Source organism: Egretta garzetta, unplaced genomic scaffold (assembly GCF_000687185.1).
Source record: "Egretta garzetta isolate BGI_Z169 unplaced genomic scaffold, ASM68718v1 scaffold204, whole genome shotgun sequence".
NCBI lineage: Eukaryota > Metazoa > Chordata > Aves > Pelecaniformes > Ardeidae > Egretta > Egretta garzetta.
The window spans coordinates 3298021-3321632 of NW_009259424.1; the positions used below are offsets into that span (position 1 = coordinate 3298021).

The 23612-nt window shown below is 41.2% G+C and overlaps 1 protein-coding gene across 1 annotated transcript in view; it reads right to left on the reverse strand.

Annotated features, from left to right (window-relative positions):
- CABCOCO1 (ciliary associated calcium binding coiled-coil 1) overlaps positions 1–18520 on the reverse strand; it is a 105199-nt gene extending 86679 nt beyond the window's left edge. The window contains exons 1-3 of the mRNA XM_035892552.1: positions 18485–18520; positions 1402–1624; positions 33–52 (exon numbers count right to left, since the gene is read on the reverse strand). Coding sequence (XP_035748445.1) covers positions 33–52; positions 1402–1624; positions 18485–18520 — 279 coding nt within the window. The remainder of the gene's footprint in view (positions 1–32; positions 53–1401; positions 1625–18484) is intronic.
- Between the last annotated feature and the right edge of the window lie 5092 nt (positions 18521–23612).

The following is a 23612-nucleotide window of genomic DNA, read 5'->3' on the forward strand; positions in this document are numbered from 1 at the left end:
ATGCTCTCTAATCACTGCCATTCAAATAGTACCTCAAAAGGCATCCCTTCATCTGGGAAACAAGAAACACATGTATGTTAGTTTTCAGGCTCAGCTGCTGTGATTCACTGTTCCCACACACAACCACCAGGGTTCCTTTGGCCCAGAGCATCTCCTGCATTAAGGCTGCTTTTCTCTGTCAAGAAAGCAATCACAGTACTACAGGAATAACTGCAGTCCATGTGGCTGCTGAGGGCTACCGTGCCTTTCCAAACATAAAGTTAAGGCAGAAAATAAGGATGAGGGCAAAAGGAAAAATAAAAACAAACAAACAAATGAACAAGCCAAACAAGGGAAATAGAATTAATTTGGGGAACGTTTCCATTTAAGCTAGCATGGTACATATCAGACACCTGCCCTCTCTCTCCACCCCTGCCTCCCTCCCTTTCAAGGTGCTTTTGTTTCAGGTCCTGCTGTTTATGTGTTTTATATCATTTGCATGATATTGAAACTAAGCCTTTCATTATATTCTGACTTTGCTACTGTCACCAGCAGCTACATTACTCACTGTTTGTTTCGTACGTGTAATCAATTTTTTTACCTCTCTGGTTGCTTTTTTTTCCCCCTCCTGATTCCCAATAAGAGACATGAGATTTCTTAGGCCAGCAGGGAACACAGAATCCATCAGAGCAGAAGGAAGAGGTTACAGGTATTAGGCAAAGCTGCCACCTTAAGCTTGAAGAATTATAGTTGTTCTCCATTGGTGACATGGCTAACTTCCTTTTGTTAGTGTATGTGTACTTAAGCTTCAGCTGAGTCTTTAAATTGGCTTAGCAATAAATACTCCTCATTTGCATTTTTATGATGCAAAAAGCTTATGATCATCGGAAGGTTTTGATTTTTATCCTGGTAACTTCATAAGGGATTTTTTTTTCTCCTTTAAATGCTCTCTCTTCACTTTTACTTAACACTTTCATTGCTAAAAATTTCCTGGATGTTTTGGTTTAAATAAGCATCTTATATATTAAGCCTCAATATCTATTTATTTGATTGTTTCCTCTTATGTTGAGCAGTGTTTCCAAACTATATTCAGATGTTCCAAGGCCTGCATATTTCAGTTTTAGGGCACAGATATGAACCCCTTTTCATTTTGTTTGTTTGTTTGGTTTTTTAACTATGTTAAGACTTAGTTTTTTCCTGGTGGTTTTGTGATTTTGGGTTGGGTTTTTTTTTTGAATCACAAAACTCCATAAAACTATACCCTAGATACACAGCACTGAGCTTTGAGAAACAGTTTATTCTCTTTTGTACCCTATATCACAACAAATAAAAAGCTCACAATCCCCAAACTTACTCACATACCTCAAATTTTCCTTGTGGGCAAGGGACTGCCGAGACCTTAGTTATCTTCCTTGCCCTTACCTTCAAACAAGTCCGTCTCATATTTTTCCTTGGTTATTTTCCCCAGCTGCCTCTGGAAGTGGCTGACTGTCTGCAGCACGGCTGGGCTGGCCGTCACGACCAGGGGCAGCCAGGGGCTGGCAAGGGAAGCAGCCAGGTACCACCAACCTGCTCCCAGGACGCCTGCCTCACACAGCAGCCCAACACCCAGGCAGGCAATGGGGGCCTGGAGCTCAGGAGCCACCTGGATGAATGCAGCAGAGCACAGCTAGAGGGTGAAAGCAGCAGTCAGGCTTGGAGTCACCTTCCATGGAGGAGGCAACAACTAGAATTACTGCCCGGGTGAGTTGTAGGCTGATGCTGGAATCACTGTGTATCGGTATGGCTCCCTTGTTGCTCCCTTCTCAGTAACAGACTGCTGGGACAGACCCTGTTGGTTTGACTCCTAGATCTCACACATATCCAACCTTGCAGATGTGCTTTTCTACAGTTCAAACCACTGTTCTTAGTGAAGACCTCAAAAACCTCTACCGCTGAAGACCTGGCAAATCATTGCTCCCATCTGCACACAGATGCCCTCTCTGCACTGCTCTTTTTTCCACTGCCTCTCTACAAGCCTCCCATGTTTTTGCTCTCTGCTCATAAAGACAGCGTAGTTTGTTTCACAGATTGGAGTTTGGCTAGAAGCCTGCCAAAGGATATTCATACACTGATGTTCTCTGAGAAAACTGATAGCATTTTTATTCCCGTCAGAACCGGTCACTTAGCTGATTATGCTACATAATGAGCAATAGACCAAGCCACACGTTATAACTCGCATTCCCCGGTGACTTAACATAAAGTCTTTCAGTCTCTTTTCAAAGCTCATAGAAACTAAAAGCTCCACTCCATCAAGGGTCCCTTTAGGCCAAGATGAAAAGCAGATTCACATTTATCAATCCTTGAACAAGAAAACTATCAATCACGGAAAATACTTAATGCAAAACAGTGAAGAATGTTTGCTAAAGGCAAACAGTACTGAGCACGGAGTTACTCAGGAATACAGGGCAAAGTCAAATCCCAATTGTCTCTGCAGATATGCACAACCTATACATGACACAAAGACACACTGCCCTTTGCCTAAACAAATCAAGATCTATAAATCATGCTGACACCACAGTTTAACTCTCTCACCTGAGAAATTACAGCATTCTTGCTGTTTATGACTTGCAGGGGTACAGTGGAATAGTTTGTCCTTGTGAAATTTAACCATTTCCCAGGTATTTTCAGCAAGCCTTACCCTGTTGCTGTAAGGAAGGAGTGATGACATATTGTTGCATGGTATGCAACGTAGTTGTTATTGCTGGAACAGAGAACTTGCAATTTCTGCCTTGCCAGCCAGCAAAGGCAGATCTAAGACTGCCTGTTTGCACGCAGCAACATATTTCTTCTAGAAGAGTTTGCCATATTAACTCTCGCTAGCCAATTTTAATGAGACCAGTTTGTACTGAAAAATGGATTAATGATATAAGGCAATTACTTAGCACCACATGTGTGCAAGTAAAACAACTTTTTCAGGAAGGGAATAGAGTCTGTCACCTCTAACAAGGCCTGTGCACATAACCTAATATCACTTGTTCTGTGGGGTTCCTAAGATGTCTATTATAATGACATCCAATTTTGGATTTCAGTGATTTCCTACATTCAAAGAAACCAGCCTTTTATTGACTACACTGATCCCTCAGAACAGGAAATGGAATAGATTGCTAAAACTGAGGTCCACAGACAATTAGCATGGGCTACATTTACTTAGTGGGTCATGTACTTCAGTCTCTGCAGCGCCATGGAAATCTTTGAAATGTGTTCTAAGCGACTACAACAGTATTTCAAAGACACCCTCAAATTTGCACCGATTTAGACGTAGCGATACCAAGCAACTGACTGTCTCCAAGAGCCGTTCTGTAAAGAACAACTTTCCGACAATTAAATTATCACAGGGAAAAGATCAGAAAGGGGGGTATTGTGAAGCCAGTTTATTCAGCTCCAGGGGACACGAGCAGGGTAACAGACTGATTTCTTTAAGATTGGTGCATTGCAACTGATTGAGTTCAATATCTGGGAAGGTATATGCAAACTTTGGTTGTAGCTGTTCCTACTTTTCTGTGACTTTCCCTGGTATCTAACAAGTGAGGTGACACATTTTCTTCTGGTTGGTGAAATGTGTAAAAACTTGATGATCTCTGACTGCCATCATTCCATTAAATTTGGTCAAAATGGGCTAACAGTTATTTGGTACAGAACAACAAAAATCAGACGGTCTTGTTTGTATAAATCTAAATCTGACCCAAATACCACTGTAATTTTTGAAAGAATTCCAAAGGTTAGATTCACAAAACCTTAATAGATATATGAACGGTGACATATACACGATTGTTTGCAAGCTATCAGGAACGTTTTCAACAAACCATTGAAGTACAATTTTTCCTTCATACTCAGATGCTCTCTGACCAAGCAGAAGAGTTTGCTCTCAGCCCTTGATGGTTTGGATCAATCCATCTCAGAGCAGATTGGGTTGGAGCAGTCTAGCATACAGATGGGGCTGTTCTAGTGTAAGCCAACTAGCTCTAACCTGAATGTCCGGCGAGCTAGCTGAGGACCATAACTCTGTCTGATTCTGATTACATTCCTATCGTGACTTGAAATGGAGGTGCTGGTGTAGCATTGAGAGGCGAGCCCTTCGTCTGCTGGGAAAATACAAATATGAGAACTCCTCATCACCACTTGCTGCAAGATCAGTAGAACCAGAATTGAACAAGAATAGCATTGGCACATAAAGTTGATTTTTGGGTACGTGCCCACCAAAATTTATATTGATTTTTCCCCTGCATATGAATCATACACACACACAAAAATAAAAAAGCAAAGCATAGCTCTCATACTAGCACTGCATTTTGGGGCCAGCTCTCAACTACAATTTGTTCATTCCAAATGAGCTACGAGCATAACTCAAATGCAGCCACATGGCAGCACAGTTTAAAAAGAGAAGCCTGGAGTAGTCAGAATGTGGGGAATTAGCTTAGCAAAGTGAGAGCAGCTGCATTCTTTGGTCTGAAAAGCTAAAGCAAAGTGAACGTGCTTTACAATTGTTAGGGAAATATTTAAGATACCTATTTGTTTTCTCTCTGAATTTGGCGAAGCGTCTCGTGGCAGTATTACAAGAATAGCTTTTGTAGAAGAACTTTCAACCAAGTCCAAATGGGGAAACGCTGAAACTCTTATGAGAAATATCTACCCTTGTGACACTTCCTGCCTTATATTTAGAAGGGAAGGGACTGAACAAGCATCTAAAATGACTAAATATTTGATGATTTGTGTAAATATAGAGAAGCAGAGAGAGAAAAGTGCCACACAGCGGACACTTGAATCACTTTATTTTTCCTCATTATTTGCTCCCAACTAGGCCAACAAAACTGCCAAAGGGAATGCCTAGCAGAAGTGTTTGAAATGTCAGCTCCCTGGTGACCTATATATCCTTATGGGGTTATATACTCCACGCACGTCAGTCACCGCTGCTTCTTTAAGATCAGTGCTGCTACATTCAGCATCTCTCCCAAGGATATCAGATTTTTTTTCTTCTTTTGAGCAGAGCTGGTAGCACCCATTTCTTTCATCATGGTGTTGTAGCAGCTTCAGGTGAGTAAGAGTTATGGTGACAGCCACCCGTCATGACCAAAGCTATTTATTACTTGCAGCATTGTGCAAATATGAGTGGGATCCAGGGTATATCAAAGTAACCAAGGAGATTCTTCTTAGGCTTCAGTGCTGTATCATACATAAACCAGCTTCATTTGCTGAAGCTGTGCAGTGAAAGAGTGAGGTCAATACAGGGAGAGAAATGCAGAAAACAAGTTTACAGACCCTGAGGCTACTGAAAAGCAGAGGGCAGAGACACAACCACCTTGTAGGAATGGCTCATTTAAAAACACAAATTCAGTTTGTCTTACGTTTGATAAGGTGTAGAAGGAGAAAATATTAATCTGTCAAAAGTACCTGGCCTTTAAGCTGGGAGATAAGGAAATATCAGCAAGAGAAAACAGCAAAAACCTTCGCGCTTTTAAGCATGATCATCATTAGGTGCTCTGTAATTTTCATTGCTGTTTGCTGAAATGATAGTTTTGGCCAGTTTATCAACCACAGAAGAAATAATCAAGGGGAATCTCTGATGGATTTCGCATTTCATGATGGCAATGTTTTGTTCTCATTGCATTTCCTGAGGGTGTTGCTAGTGAGCCCCTCACTATGTTTGTGCATTACATGGCTACCTCTGCTCTGATGATGGCCAGGCTTCCCCCGCAGGGCTCCGGTGGGCACCTCCATGGTTCACATGCCTCAAGTATAAATTAAAATATTTTACTGAAGAGCTTAGATTAATTTATATAACTGTATTATGAAATAATTGAAACTTCTGCATATATATTATCGAAACATGATAAGTACCTCATGTAAACATCATGTTTGCCTTCAAATAGTCACTGTGTAGAGTATAGAGATTAATCGCAAAGGAGAGTTCACTACAGCAGACCTGCTCTTCCAGGTCCTCTCAGAATGGATCCTGAAGATACGTAGACATTCAGACAGAACTGCTTTAGAGAAGAGGCTTTGGATGACACAGCTGCTTATGGCTGACTTCAATTGTTGCTTTGATAACAGCTGCACAGAAATACCTCATTGCTCTTAATTTCCTCTTCAACCCAGGTTAAGGTCTGAAAAAACCATAGAGAGAAGCAGTCCAGAATCTACTGCTTTTACTACCTAGAAGGGCCCTGCAGAGGTAACCCCCCCTGCCTGCCTTCCTTGGCTGCAGTAGCAGCCTCCAGCTGGGCTTCTGCTTGGAAGCCCAGTGCTCCAAATGAAGGGGCGCTCCATAAAGAGGCACTAAACTTGTCTCACCAAGAGCTCTCAGTAGGAATTTCCATGGCACCGTATCAAGGATCTCGATCGCAACATTTAGGGCAAAGGCTGTTATCTCATTTATTATGTTTGTAAAGCTTTGAGAACACATCAGGTGCTACGTTAGATTTAAATGGTGCTAGGTGTTTTCTGCTGCTCCTCTGTGGTCTCCATTTCACTATGAGGGACTAAGTAATCTAAGCAATATTCACTAGCACTCGCTGTTGATCAGCAATATAATAAAAAGTATAGACTTAACTTACAAGTACATTTTTCTCTAGGAAGCTAAATGGTTCTCAGAAAGTGGTTCTTCCTTATAGCTCTGATGGTCTGGCAACGAGGAGAGTCTTTCAGCCATACCTTCTCTTTTTACATCTCTGAGGCATGTCAAAAATATCTAGCTTTTTTTTTTTTTCTTCCCCTGCTAGCTGATTTACAACCTTTTTTTTTTCCAGCTTTGTGAAATCTTAATTTCTGGCAGTTTTCACAAACTGCACTTCAGAGTTGTTCCATCCATGTAGTGACTTCATCTCAGACCAGCCAAGATAAACAATTCTAGCCATTTCATAGCATTTCATGTATCTCTTGATAATTTCCAGATTTTCCTATATTTCTTATGAATCTGGTAACATAGTATCATGCATTCTAGTGACCTGCTGTTGTTTCACTCAACAGCTGTAATGACGTGTTCTCCAATTTAGATTTTTCCAATTTATATTAAAGCTGCAATGCCTCTGATTACACAGGACTAAAAGCACTCCTGAATTGGCAAGATTTAAAATCTACTCCAACCCCTGGTTAGTGTACAGAAAAAGGCTTCAAATAACACCATTTACTGAACCATTAATTAGTATTCTACTTCACTGACCTTTTCAGAATGTCTAAGACCCATGGAAACAGAAGCTTCTTGAGAAATGGAAGCCTAAAACATCCACTTCAGTTACACACCAGTGGCATAATACTCCCTCACATATTAATATAGGTATTGAAAAAGAAGCAGGACAACTCTGTTCCATAAAGCTGGGATAAAGAGGTAAGTTTAGGCAGTGATGTTAACGACACTAAAAAGTTTTCAAATGTCAAAGGTCAGTGTTTGCAGGTGGTGGGAGTTATCCTATATCCAGTACTTGAAATAATTAATAAAGCCATTGATTTAGTCTCCCAGCATTAGGATTTAGGAGTTCAGGGTCCATTTTGGAAAAGAGAAAAGAGGAAAAAAAAAAAAATCAAGGTAAAAATAATCTTCTGTTATGTAGTTCATGCTGTGAAAATCTCCAAGACCTCGGTAAGTTTGAGAACAGATGCTACCAGCTAAGTGGGACAGAACCAAACCAACTGATACTGAGTACATTAGCGTAATTTATGCATTCATAAAACCAATAGACACATTTCTGAAAATCTTTAAAGCAGAGGTAATAATGGAGCTAGTCAGCAATTTACCACTAGCAATTAATCATTCTTAATATTCACAACATCCAGTTTGGTTCTTGTTATTTGAGGAAGTAATGATTAATTGATAAAAGTTTAGCAAGTGCACTAATAGCAGGTGCTCCTAATTGCAAACTCTCAGGGATAATTTGGTCTGAGCTACTTTATGCTAATTTGTACAACATTAGTCATAACAGTCTGTAATTTTACTTTTAGAACAACTTTTTCCTATAGTCACGATAATCTAATTAAGAATTTTAACTAGTTATTTGTATGGAGAACACTGCTGAATTGTAAATGTGAGAGCCTGATTATCATAAAAGATTAAAGAAGAGGTCCTTAAAAATATGCCCCCACCAATTAAAAGCCCTTGGTAATTGGTTTCAGAGATAGCTCTGTCTTAAAGTACTTTCAATGATAAGATTTACCCTAATCTCATATTTTGAAGCTCAATCCCGTTGTTCAGACCCCACATCTTTTTTGAACTGAAGTTTCCTCTTAACAGCAAGTACTTCTCTCGGAGGTTGAGCAAAATCGGTGGAAAAAGCTGCATTCCGCTACCTGTTACCCATTTCTGCAGTTGCTGTGCGCCCAGAAGGCTCACTGAGGCAAATGAACTTGAGCTACCGGGCAACAACTGGACAAACAAGCGCTTACTTACAACAGCCAAAGAACTAAACAATGGAAATTTTTATTCAGTTGGTCTTTGGGCAAGTCAGCTACGTCAGCTCTTGTGCTTTAAAAGAAGTCTCTACTCCCAAATTATTGCACAAAATATTTAATAGTGTGTTTTTCAAGCAAACTGTGGTACATGCCAGGAATTGCTATGTTTTTATACACACCGTCTGAGAGGTAACTGAAACCATCCACCGATAGCACTGGGGTTCATACCCATGAGCAAATATGATGGGAATTCACCCCAGCTCCTCTTTGCCTCTCTAAGCCATCTCCACTCCCTAGTCACCTCCCTGCCTTGGATTCCTCCTTGTTCCTGGTATTAGGCAGGCAAAGATCTAGTTAGGTACACAGTACTTAAAGGAGTCAGGTTATATTGAATACAATTTGCGTGCATGAAAATACAGCAGCTGCAGAAGGACGATCATAACTGGTGACAGCATCAGCCAGCACAGCAAAAGCTTCACATGGCCATAAGCCACAAACCATGCAGGTAGACCTCAGAGCCATGTGGGAGTGCAGCAAAGAGGCATGGCACTCTGCAATCCTATAGCTCTGCCACAGCAGGGAGCTGAGCTTGACTTGTGGCCAAGGCCCAGTGACATTGGCTTCAGTGGTGCCCTGCTTGCTCCTGCCCTGCAGAACCAGCAGCCCCTGGGGCCACACAGCCCCCCTAGGAGTGGTGGGAGATGCTCTCGCCTGGCTTGCCTACAAGCTGGGTTCTGGGAAGTCCCTCGATCATGTGGTAAACCCTTGTGGATGTGGCAACAAGTCAAAAATCAAAATACTCCCAGCAACAAGTCCTTATTTCAATGCCATTTTGCAGAGATAGCTCTTCTTACAAAGAACGAACAAGAACAGCAGCAAACACTATCATTCTACATGGAGCTGGCAGATTTTTCACAGGGCGTTTAAAGACCTGCTTTGACATTTATTGGACTTGAGAAGTGCTCAGGTCTCTTCCATGATACTGGATGAGGGCTTATCTCCTTGAAACATGAAAATGAATGGTCAGTTCAAGCACACTTGAAAATACTTCCTGCATACACTCAATTTTCATATAGAATTTCACATTGTAGATTACCTGACAGCTAAAATGCCAAGCCTGGTGAGTTCTCCCTGCATTACTGGTTGTCCCATTGGTGTCTAAGCTGATCACACAACAGATCTGGAAGCAAGCCACAGCAAACTCCTCTCATCTGAAGTTCTTAGTAACAGTGGGGAGGTAGGATGTGGTATTTGATTTGAAACCAGAAGCAGCTGCCAAACAGATGTTCTTGCTGAGGCATGCAAAACTTTGTGCTATACATCTTCAACCAAAATGACAGTCCAAATCTGCTAGCTAAGCCATCTTCTTTTGTGAGGCTTTGGGAAAGAGAGATAAAGTACAAACTAGGTTGTGTATAAGAACTGCTGAACCTTATGACTACGATAGAAACTTCCCTTTGGGGTGCTAAGCTTCTTGCCTGTGTTTGCATTTACCCAGTTACAATAAATAAAACTAAAACCTAGGTATTGTGAGATGACACTAAGAATAGGTGGAAATTACAGGCCCTAAGCTCCTCTCCAACAAGCGTCATACCATGTGCGCAATATCTAGAATTTAATATCTGAAGCCAGTGTTTAAGCTAGGAGCCCACATTTGGCTTTTGTAGAACAGCTCAATAAATACCCTGGAGAAGAAGCACTTCAACTTAATGCTTTTTTCCCCTGCATTATGGTTATCAAAATAGATACATGCACAATAGAGGTCCATTAGCATCTTTATCAACACTGCAAGTGGGCCAGGGAGGAACACCAGAGACTCACTTCCCTCAGTAGCTCTTTGAATTTTCTCTCCCCCTTCACCCACATGCACTTCTCATACCTCACCATTAAGCACTGGATTTCAAATTCCCTTGAACGTAAATCATCTATTACTAATGCACTGATCTTGTGCAGAAAAAGAACTTATTTTCCTGCCTGAGATCTGCCCTTCACATGGCTTGAAAATAATTGTCAACTCGGTGTCTAAAAAACTAAAAGCCAGTGAAACACCAAGGTAAGCTCCCGTTGCATTATTCTAAAACTTCTCATGCCATAAACATCTCCGTAGCACCCAAGTGCCTTCCAGTAGTGTACAAAGCAACCATGACTAACATCTGTCATTTGTCATTAGCACTCTCGTCCCTCAAGGGGAAAAGCATTTGCAGTGAAGTGTTTTGTTTTGGTAGGAAATTAAAAGAAAAAACTGCACACAGCTACATGTTTATCTTAGAGGAACCAAGATCAAAGAGATGTATTTTGCACTTGGAGCACAACAGGGTATCTGCGAGGGTCCCTAGCTCTTGGGGAAGTTTATAACATGGTCTTACAGTGCCCCCTTTGGAAAGTCTGCTTTCTGGCACAGGCCTGTAGCTTGGCCATAAGAACGTTCCATTAGGTCTGAAGAGAAAGTTGCCAACCACAGAGCTGTCAGCTGGCTTTTAGCAGGCCTGAGCCTAAGCCACGGGTCTCAGAATAGAAGAGCTGAGGAGTTGAACTTGATTCGGTGCCAAATAGTAAGTCAGCATGGCAGAGAAGATGGGCTTGATGTGCTCATGGAGCTCGTGGCAGTGAGGAGACTCCTGTGCTTTTTAGAGCTTCTGAGACTCACAAGGCTTTCTGGTGAGGTACTGCTGAGCTCCCCTACAAAGGTGTCTCATCAGAAGGGCATCTAACAAACGCTCTTGCCAGCTAACTGCAGTCATTGCCACCTTGCTCAACTTTAGCTTCTCCCATCTATTCTTCAACCATAAGCTAACTATGCCATGTTGCAGCTGCACGGCATCAGGACCGCATGTTTGGTCATATGTAGGAAGAGACAAATAGGATGTGTGTCACCTTCATCGTATAGCCCAGTCCAGTCCTCTGCAGGCAAGAGCTGGACTAAGACTGGAATGGAAAGAGTTTGCTCTAGTTGAAGGTGCAGCCTCTTGCCAGTGTCCACCAAGGCGGGCTCAGGCTAGCTGATTTGGTTAAGCTTGGAGAGTGCTTGTCAACGCCCAGGGCGAGTCCCTCCCCAATAGGATCATCCCCACAGTTTTACTAAGGCGTGTTCAGTTTCACCTCTTGGCCCAAGCCCAGATTGTTTTAGGACTGTAATATGAAGCTTCAATTACATTATTTCAAACTTGGCCAGCAGTATTTTATGTTTGAAAACTGGTCTCTGGTTTAGCAATGCAGGCTCAACCTGTAATTTCACAGCAGCTGATCACTTTTTTACATGTAACGTTGGCTTACAGGACTGTCCTTGAAAACCTGGGGTGATACCACATCATCTGTGGCAAACAGTAAAGCCACACACAGATACTGCTTTTTTTTTTTTTTTATTTTTCCCTTTTGCCCCAGACACTTGCAGGGACTTCCTAGTCAACATCTCCTCAAGAGCCAGAAGAGGGTTTTGATTCATTGACCTATTTTTAGCTTCCTTCCTTCATGGCTTCAGACTAGCACACAACAGTGCATTAAACCACTTTCAATCCAGCAGACACCACCATGACATAGCGATGGTTTATCTGCCCAAGCTTTGCAGTGCATCTGCCTTTCCTATGCTGGTAGCTTTGTTCATGCAGATATCATGTCTAGAACAGGTCCCTGAGCAACACCCACCGACCAGCTCTGCCTACCCTGCTGCAAAGGCTCAAAGCTGCTTATGTACAAATACAAGAGAGATCAAAACTCCATTAAAGCTTGTCCTTGGAGGCTGATGCAAGAAATGGAATGAACCCACTCAGAGCCACCAGTTTAAGTCCCTGCAAGTTTGTCAGGGACACAGATCCTATATTTTAAAGGATGGTTCTTGTTTATACAATAAATACCTCACAAAAGATAGAAGTAGAAGTTGTTTGTGTTATTATTAGATATTTCATATTTAGCTGTTTTCTCACACGTGAACATTTTATGGCTGCACCCATGGATGGCATGTAGTTACTGTAGTAGCAGAAGTATTAAAACACCTTTAAATACCTCCATGGAGACATCTTTTTTTAACCTCTTTGGTGCAGCTATATTTATAGCAATAGCAGTTGCCAGTTTTTCAAGGCTAATTATTTTGACTTATGATGATATTTTCCATATTCCATGAACTGTCCCTTACTTAATACGCTTTACTGTGACACTTCTCCTCTTAATAGTTTTATTAGTGTACGATACATGGGTAACTGTGACTAAATATCTAATATGTTCTTAAAACAAAGAAAATCCTCCTTTTGGAATGCGATATTCATGCAAATTAAGAGGTAAATGGCATCAAGAGTAAGCGTGGACATAACATCCTCTCCCCTCACTAACTTCTGGTAGTGACAGATTGAGGAGAAGAGGTCAGAAGTGCTCCTGAAAGAAACATTTTTAAAAAGCTGGTACTAAAAAGCTATTCATATTACTGAGAGGAAAGATGAAAAAGGATGAGCTTGAGGGCCTGCATGAACCTGCAGCGTAAGCTGGTAGCAGGAAAAAAACCAAACCAAACCAAAACACACCAAACCCACACCAACCACAAACAAAAACCACCACCAAACACCCCCCTCTCTTGTGCCCCCACCCCAGCTGAGTTTGTAAAACATCTCTGCTACCACTGAATCAGTAATCCTGACTTCTCCATTTCCTTTGGGTAACTGCGCTGAAATACAAAAGGAAGAACCAGGGACTCCAGATTATGAGAAACCAATTCTGCCTACTCTATTTTTTTTTTTTTCTTTATTTTACTCAACACTTTGATTGTAAACATATTTATCTACAGCATAATGCAGCTCTGGTTTCAGTTCCCAAATGCCTCATTCTTTAAATGCTCAGTTTGTAACCTTGGCATGTAGGACTTCAAAACTGTGGAGCTTGCCAGGAATGGGTGGACAGTTCATCCACATCCTCCAGAGTATGCAGTGTGTCCCTTTAGGATACGGCACAATATACTGCATTTATTGCTAGATATATTAACTCATGCTTCACAACTGACATCATCCTAAACAATGCTGCCCTCTTTCACCCCTTGCTACATTTGTAAATCTGCCCTTCAACATCTCCAATACAGTTTCAATTTTACCTTATCTGGAATCTCAGCCACATCTTGCCTTTCTGGTTCCTTGGCAGCCTCATGAACTGACTGTTATTACAAGTTCAAGAGGGCATATCCAACCACCACACCGGAAGATTCTTGAACTTGTAATAACAGTCAGCACATGAGTGATTTCAGAGTCCAGCTCTCATTGTCCAGGCGCCCTTCTGGATGCTTCTTTTGGTTTATCTCAAGTTGTGCTTGTTTTGGTGCTCCTCATTTAGCTAGGACTGACCTCTCATTACACACTAACACCACCTAATTTCTACATCTGGTACAACAACTTTCTCCTCTGACTTCTCAGAGCCTGTAGCAACAGCCAGGAATTTTATTCAACTTCGCATCTTATTTCAAGTCACAGTCCCACTACACTTTAATCCTTTAAATGGGTGTTCTGCAGTAAACCAGTTTGGGGTAGTTTCATTAAACATACCACGCAGAATAAAATTGTCACAAGAAAGCTATTAACATGCAATGACAGAACATGAGAATCATAAACGAGAAGTACCAGTATAGTCCTCCTCATACTGTCCTATCAATATAATGAACAAGTTCATAAATAATAATAACAATGAGTAATAAAAAAACCTGTCTCTCTTTGGTGGAACCTTCTCCATTCTAGCAATGTATTATATTTGGAACATATCAATTTAATTTGTGCATGAGAGTTCACAGACTTGTAGCTAATTATTGTCAAGCATGTGTGAGACAGTTAAGAGAAAAAAGCCTCCTGTCAAACCATAAAGATGAGCAAATCAGTTAAATATACATATATAGAAAGTTTATGCAGAAACTGGAGCAGTTCAAAAGTACTGTACCATCCATCTATACTGCAACATCAGTATCAGTATCTCAGAATGCGGACATCACTTACAGGTATCATGTTGCCTCAAATTATGTCAAATTACAATTTATAAATCATATGCTGATGTGCCATCCACTGTCATACCAGTGCTTCAGTTTTGGCATACTGATTTCAATTTCCAGTTCTGTAGCACCAGTGGTTCACTTTGTTCAGTACTCCTGTATATCTACCACAGCTGAGTAAGCATTACCCAGCTGACTTCTACAACAGACATGGCAATTCAGGGTCTCAGAAGGCAACGTTCCTTGCCACAAAGATCAGGAGCCAGATCTGCCCCACACATTCTGTGAATTTAAAGAATAAAGGTTTTTCTGAATCCCAGAGCTGCAAAGTTGTCTCCTGCCAGCATCAGGCATACTTTAAGAAAAGCCCAAGATTTCACAATATTCTCAAGAAAAGTACTAAGTATTTCCTCACTCACCACAGGAATGAAAGAATTTGCAAAGTGTCTTCAGCCCATAGAGTACTTTAAAACAGGATCCTGAGCTTCTGGGCATTTGGGGCTGCATTTCAAACTAATTTACCTTACCATGTGATCTGTACTACCTCTGGGTAATAAGAGGAGTTCTGGCCAGCTTGATCAGGCCTCTATCGTACTTGCTCACCTCTCTTTCTCTGGTTCCTACCCCTGCCAAACCACACACCACTCATCTCCCCCCCTCCCCCCCCAGATTCTTCCCACACACTCAAACCAAGCAAACAAAACTCAACATACACAAACTAGCTATAATTAGTAAAGCAGGGGGTTTCTGATGTAACCGTAATTGTGGCCCATTTTTGTAGAACTTCTGAATATGGCATCTCTCTCTTTGGGTGGGACTCTTGGAGCTCTACATTTTAATGGGCTAATTCTAGAAGATTTTGGTTTTACTTGGTGCAGTCAAAATAATAAAAGCTCCTTCTGAACGAGTTACCTCTCTCCTCAAATCCTCCAACAAGCATGTCAAAACTGCGTTGCCTGTCTTTGAGACACTGAAAGGGTCTTTCAAGTAGAGAACTGACAGGATCTTACGTATCCTGTTCTAGAAGGGCCCCTGTTTTCCAATCCAATTACTGACAAAAGGAATTGGTTAGTATATTTCTAAAAATATACTACATGTGGATAAACTTTGATTTCTACAAAGTTAATGTTAAAACATTAAATTAGTAGATCCCGATCAAACTTCCAGACCAGAGACTTGGCAGCTCCTAGTCAATAGAGGTATGGGGAGCATTGATCAGCCAAGATATTTCAAAGAGCAATAGACTTCCCCCGTTGAAACTGCTGACAGAAATACCTGAACAGAAATAACTGAAATACTCCAGTGGAAACTCTTGGATGAAATAGTTAATTTTTGCTCTTGAAAAAAAGAAAGCCTGCTGGGACTTTATCGGTTTTGTCCTCTGACTGTCATTTAGTAAGGTAAATACTGATGTACTCCTAAACTTTTCTCTCAAGGAATTTGAGTGCAAAGCTGCCCTAAAGACACGCCAGACCTATTGCAACAGACCCTTGCTTTTGTCTTCTCATTTGTATCCTGTAGCACTGTTACTCGTATATACTAGACACTGAAAAGTCAGCAGATAATTACAAAACTCAGTCTAAAAAAATCTTTCCTCATTATTTTTTGTCAGATGCTGAAGATTCTCCTGTCAAGTAAGATTTTGCCATTTCAAACACAGTTTTATCAGACTCCGCAAATTCATGAGAACTAGTAGCCATTTGCTGGGATCATTAGTTGTTTTTTTTTGTTGGGGGGGGGTTGTTTGTTTGTTTGATTGGGTTTTTTTACTGCCTTTTCCATGTGTGACTTTTCCCATCAGCAGTAGTCAGAATTGACGTTTGACTTGGAGGCAGTTTAAAGACCATTAGGAACATACTGTGACATTGCTGAGTCTAAACTCCAGAAGATATTTGTACGTGCCTATTACACCATACAAGCTCTCTTTATTCAAGTCTCTCAAGTCATTATGTATACCAGGACCAGCACAGACAGATGTCTCAAAGGACAAGGGAAGTATAGTCAATGGGATAAAGCACTCAAGAGGAGGCAACAGATGACATTATTTATAAACGAGCTGGCATCGTTAGCCGTACGGTGGGCGTGATCAGAAACAATACTCACTCATTTTTTTGATATTGCCAGACAACTCAACAATATTGTTTTACTCAATAAAAAAGTTGAAAATCTCTATGAGTGTCCGATAGGTATTAATAACTTATGGGTAAATATCATAGAAAAAAAATAATCTGTCACTCAGCCTCTCTTTTTGCCAGAAAAGAAAATGATTGAGCAGATGGTTTGTTCAGAAACTGCAGCCTTTGGGAAGAAGCTTGTTTGTAAAATTGAATATATTTTGCAACGAGGAAAGACGTGGAAATTTTTGTCCTTAGGAAGTTTTCCCTGATAACAAGAGGACAGGAAAGTCAGTACAGTATTCCAGTTCAAAAACAGTATTACTTTTTATTTTTTTACTTAGCGGGTCTGTGGCAGTCAAATACAACAGAAGAACATAATTAAGCATCCTGACAGCTTTATGGAAGCCTTGCTCTCAGACAAAGACCCAAGTCACCACATTTCTGCTGCAATGATGAATATGATTAGCAGATTGTGACTGAGGGATTTTTTTTGTGGAGGGGAGAGTTGTTTCCTTTACACGCTCCCCCTCCCCTTGTCTACATTCATGTAATAATTTCCCAATCTGCCAACCGGTATTTTGTCATACAGTCCAGTCTTTCAGTCCTTCCCAACACACGAACTAGAAAGCCAGCTTAAAAAATTAGCTCATAGAAATATTAAGGAGTTTTGTACATTGCTTCAGTGTTATTTTCTTCATTAAATCCTGAACACATCAGGAGACAGACAGAACATACACATACAAAGAGACATACATCTATATGCAGATCATCACCGGAGCCCAGTATTGCCGGGGAGGAAAGTGGCTTATTAGGACCATGGTCAAGTACTGTTGTTTAACTGTTCTAAGTGATGATGGTAAAGGCCTACACACAACCTTCATATCATGGAAAATATTAAAATAAAAAAAATAAAAAAAAAACCTCAACAAACCCACTATTTATCAGGCACAGATGTGCCGAGAAACCAGCGTCCTTCCATGATTTCCCTGATGAGACACAGCCTGGCTTTGTGAGATACCTGACTTCTCATGTACCTGGTACTAACATTACAGGTTGGATTTTCTTAATATATTCAACTTTTTGCCAACTGAACAACTCTCTTACTTACGCTTTGAGTTTATCAGAGGCATGAGATTGTAATTACCAAGACGCCATGCCCAACGAAATCAAGCTGTGGTGAGACACTGGTTGTATTAGTTTGGCTTCAGACCCACGAGCTTGGACTCGGTGCCATAATAATTGCTTTCACAGAAATTCCAGTGAGTTCAGATCATGGAGGAAGAACTTAGTTGTAAGGTACTATGCAAAGGTACCAGCAGTGTAAACAAAAGCAAGCCATTAGCTTTTAGCTTACAAACTTATCTTGACAACTGTCTTAAAACGCCTGAAATACTTTGCCTGCATGCCTAGTGTTCCATCTGTGAAAGGAGCTGACCTTTTCACTAGCGGTAGCCGCGCCAGGAACCTGGGCCCAGCCACCATTTCATTGTGCCCCAAACCTGAACAACATTTTTCCTGTGGAGTCATCACATGATCCTTACACTAGAAAACAGGAGAGAGAATGACTAGAAAGACCATTCAAAGCCAACAATGGAAAGTTTTCCTCCTTGCTGAGGATGAATGCTATAGTTTTTCAGTGTTTATAACTTTAGCTATTCCACTTCAGCCTTCAGAACAAGGTTGCTTCTATTCTTCTTTGAAATATGCAGTGCTGCAGAACTCCTGTGTGTTCTCAAAAATAGAGCCCAGACTGGAGGAGGAATTACAAATCCTAATAAAATACTTGAAACTGTTGGGTTTTTCTTTTTTCCTCCTAGTTCTTTAAGAAAAAAAAAAAGTCTTCCCAGAAGGCTTTTTTTCTGAACTATAAAACCAGCTGGAAAGATGTATAACTGTAGAGAGCCATAAACTCCTCATATGCTTTCCCCCAGCTTTAAACAGGGGGAAAAACATCTACCCTTTTGCCGTATTTTGGGGCTGCAGAAGCTTTGATGTCAGTGGAGCTCTGCCAACTCACACCATCTGACACAGTGGCCAGGGGCTTGGTGCGCATTGCGGACCCATGCCCACTAATAACTGGCAATGCCGTGTAGCTCGTGCTTTCGCCTTCCTTTCTAAAAGGCCGTACTCACAACACATTAAAGTAGGAACTGAAGTTTGCACCAAGCTCGCTCTCCTGAATCAGCTCTATGTCTTGGAAGGCAGTGGCCCACGATAGGTGGCAGCTATCCAAAACAGCCAACCATTTGATGGGCCCCATCCTCCAAGAAAGGTGTATAGAGAAGGAGAGAAATGCGTACAAGCACAAAAAGGGAAGCATGGACTGAAAATTATGTCCATGTTATAGAGAGAAAAGAGAGAAAAATGAGAACAGACTGGTTACTGGAAGCCTTTTAGCTCTCTTCCTTTGTACGGCGCAGTTTTGCACTTTGGGTGATAAGCTTGTACAAGTATTTTTTGCAACTGGATTCTTGTAGCTGGTGGTATGGGTACAGGGTGGGACTTGGACCATGTCTTGTGGCTCTTATAAACTTAGTGGCAAATAAAAAGGTGCCTGAAAGTACCAGGGGCTGGATGTTCAGATGGGGTGTTCTTTTACATGCCTCCTTTCCTCTGAATAGAGGCAGGATTGCTTGCTGAATTGGAGATTGAGGAAAGCTTTTTTTTTTTTTTAGAGAAAAAAAAAAAGGAAGGGGGGGAGGGACAGAAGCAGGTTTATAATAAAGAAAAGACAGGATTTGTAATGTTCATGAAGCCAAAAGCTAGGAAATTAGATGAAAGAAAACTATCAAGAGGTATATTCTTGTCATTACTGAAACTGAGACTGCAAAGTTCTTTTTAAGTGAATTATGATTTACTGGATAACAGATACAGAAAGATTTCCCCACCACCACCTGTAAAACTGCATTGGTTTTTTTATCAAGTAGCTCCTGTTGAGCCCATCTAGTTGATGAACATTCTTATCAACTAGCAAATATAAATGACTTATGGGGATAATATTTCAATATATAATGACATTGCTATATCTCGGCTTCTTTTAAGATCTGGGTTATTAAATATTAAATATCAAAGCTGTAAATTATTGTAGCAGCTTTATACAACTAAATTAAATTCAAACAAAACCTAATTTCCTTAATCATTGACTGTAATCCTCCAGGAACATATGCTATTAACTCAGCTACAAATGGCACAGAAATTGTATGACTTCAGTTAAGTTATTTTATATCAAATTCTAATCCAGGGCAGAGTCCTCAGTAAATCTCCTGCAGGGATTTTAATGCTTCTGCAGTCATATTGGCTCTTTACTGGAGAGCTAATCTTTTTATACTCTGTTTTTTCACTCCTTTATCCATTTCCTTCACACCCTTACTGAGCTATAGCTAGTACCTTCTATCACATATCATATTTTGAAAGATTTGGCTTTCCCCTCTTGCATTTGATCGGCAAGAGTCAGGCTTTCACTTATGCCAGCATCAGATAGATTTATATTTTTTTTTGTTTCACATGTAAAACCGAATCATTCCCATTCATTTCAACATGTATGTTAATTGCCACTTGTTGTGAACTGTCTATAAGGCTGTCATAATTATTCACAGTTTGCAGTCAAGCATTCAGAAAACAGAACAATTTCCTCCTCTTTAAGAACCCTATTGGAAGTAAAATTAAGCAGATTTAATTTAAGCAGGAAACCTCCTCAGAGACTCAACACAATGATCGGATAATAAAGAAATAAACCTTAGAGCCCTAGGAGGTAAGAGTTGGAGAAACCTCCAGAGATCTTCTAGTCACCCTCTGCCCCACAGGGTGATCGACTAAACTGCTGTCATTCCTGACAGATGTTTCCCTAATCTGTGCTTAAAAGCCTGCAACAACGGAGATTCAACATTTCTCCGTGCAATCTATTTCACTGCCTCACTGTCCTTCCTAGCACAACATGTCTCCAGACATCTAACTGCAATCTTTCTTGCTGTTTTAAGGGGGTTTTTACTTCCTTCCCTACGCTTTGGGACTGGGGAACAAGCTATTCCTGGCCTCCCTGAACACTTGGCCATTTCCATCTCTCCTCAGTTTTCTCTTCTCTAGACTGAATCGCAGCACCCCCTTTTTCTTCCCTCACCAGTCTTGTTCTTCTCTGGACACTCTATCCCAACAGTTCTCTCTTGGAAGTGCATCATCTGAATTAGGGTAGTTTAGCTGAGGTCTCTCCCAGCATCAAGGAAGGAAGAAATAACAACTCAAATCCAGCATGTTACAGGTCTGTTTATACATCCCATGTGTATACAGGTCTGTTTATACATCCCAGTGTGCCTCCTCCATAGCAGAACAACATTGTTGACTCACATTGAAGTTATGAGCCATTCTCATCCCCAGTCTTTTTCAGCTACTTGCTTAATACCGTGTATTTATGTCTTTATTAATACTGTAAATCAAGTCTTCAAAGTCTCTCGAACTCAGGACGGCAAATAGCCACTACCCCCAAATTTCACTGCCAAAACATTCCAGTTTGTAAGTAAGCAATAGAAGTAAATTCTGAGACAACCTTCTTTGTTCAGAGCTCTCCCTCAAAAAAATCCACTGCACATGGTCACCAAAACCCTGAGAACTTCCATACCTAACAATTCACAGGATTTCCAACCCCTGCACTCCTGTCCAAAAAGGAGCCCTCCAGGTACCTGAACAGGGGTCTCTTGATTCTATAAGTACAGCAATGAAACAAGGATTTTGGTGTTTAAAAAATGAACCATTTGTCTACGCAATTTATTAGTTTTCTACTATAGAAACAGTCCTGCACTTCTCCACTGGATTATCCCTCTTTGACCAAGAATAGGGCAGCACTTTGGCTAAGGCCTTCCCAAGCAGAGGAGAGCAGTCACTTTGCAGGTTTCAGTTCTGTGTCTACGCGCTGGTGTGACCACCAGTTTCACAACAGCATGGTACTGCTGACTTGCATTCAGCTTGTGATCCATCTCCAACCCTAGTTTCTTCTTGGGAACTGGTGAAATTTCAAATTTCTGACAGTTATAGGGTTTGTTTAGTGAGACCAGCATATCGACTCAGCCTAAAAGCAGAAATTAGACAAATGCATGTGCAAGGATTCCATAGCACAGCTTTTTGAGGTGCCAGATTTCCTATTCCTGCAGAAGATCACCGGTGCTGGGGGCACAGTAATGTTTAACACTTCTCAAATGCATCAGATGTTGCAATTGGCTATTATATAGAAGAAACATGCAGTAGGTCTTGCCAAGGTGCCTTGGATGAAAATCCCAAACACCATGACGTGTTCATACCATTGTGTCCAGAATTTGCCAGAGTACAGCCACTCGTCTGGAAGCATCTACCTCTCAAAGGTTCCCAGACACAGACAGTTCTCAGCATCCACTTGGGTGAAGTTTCCAGACAGAGAAAAGGAGAGGATACATCATTAGCAGAGCACTCCACACAGACACGAGTCTTGCTTTGAATTTGGATTCAACCAACACTACCAACCTACCATATGCATAAGCTGTCCTGCTCTCACTCCAGGTCAATTCCTTGAGAGACTAGAAAGTCTCTATTAGTGGAGCCATTTCAGGTCAGAGCAAAGGTCCATCTATTCCACTGTCTACCTCCAATAGTAGACCTAACTCCATGCTTAGAGAAAGAGTATAAGAATAAGGTAAACACGAAGTTTCTCCCCCAAGCACTCCCTAGCCCGTGATTAGCCTGACAACTCTAAGTTGCAAACAGCAGAAAGTATGAAAAGAACAGAAGTAGTGGAACACTAGGACCTCTGACTTCATAAGGAAAACCACCCCACTAATTCTATAAGCTTTTGTGCAGGAGTCAGTGCTATCCCATGCTACGGTGTACATCTGTACTCATGCTGGACTCCAAAGAGTTCATCTGCTCCTCCTGCACAGCCTTATCACCCCCCCCACCCCCGATGGCTTCTGTGCCACCTGACCATCCACTGACCTGACAGATTCCCCAGCAGGCTTCCTGTTCATGATGTGTTTGAACAGATAACAGACATTTTAGTTATTATGCTTTTTGCCAATTGTTCTCATGCTCCTTCAGCCAGCCTTATCACATTTGTACATTTAACTTGCCAGAGTTTATCATCTTTCCAGTTTTCTTCATCTAGACACCACGTCAGCTTTTTAAAGGATACCTTCTTGCTCCTGCAATCTCACTTACTCTGCCAACACTAGCTTCTTTTCACTCTTTCTCAAGTTTTTTCTTGATACACACTTATTTTCTCTGCACTTCCCATGTAATTTACAGAAGCAATATCCATACTCCCCGCAAACAGGTCTTCCACCTGTCTTACTTTCAACAAGCTTCCTGATCTGTGTCTAGTTTTCCTTCTTGGAGCTGAGCACAGCAATAGGAGAGAATTCCAGTTTGCCTTACTCCTGTGAGGACGCTGAGTCTAAGCACATTAAGATCCCCATTTCAGGGGAGCTCTTCAGCTGTTACTCTCTACATCAATATCCCATAAACCACTCAGGATTAAAGTCAAGCATTGCCCTCATGGGCTCCTGAACCAGCTGCTCCACAAAACAGCCACTGAGACATCTGAAAATGTACTCTGTCAAGTCTGGATGCAATTTTTGCCTTTTCTAGACTGAATAACTGAAGTCATCCATACCTACTTACTACTTCTCTCTATTCAGCCTGTTGTGTTGCCATCACAGTCCCCTGGTCAGCTAGGCAGAATCCATATTATATATTCTTACTAATTAAGTTTGGGACTTCCACTAATGTGACATCTGGGTTGTTCATTGATGAGATTACCTTATTAAGCAGTTCAGCTCCAAAATGTCTTTAGTATGCAGAACTACTAGCTATCAGCAAAGCTCACCACATCCTTCCTAAATACACAATATCATGGGAATGTCCCACCGATCATCATCTTCCCCAATTTATGACATCTATGCTGTTAGGATCTCCACGAACAATGAGACATACCAGTCTCCCCACGTCATTTCTTCGGCATCAAGCACTCCCACAGAGGAGTATCTTGTTTAAACAATCTCTCAATTCTGTCTGTTCCCCATTTCCTCTTCGGCTAGGTTCGACTTTAACACCAACGGAAGGGCTGTGAACCAACAGCACTGAAGGCATGATATGACAGGGTGGCTGTTGGCAGGGGATTATCAGCA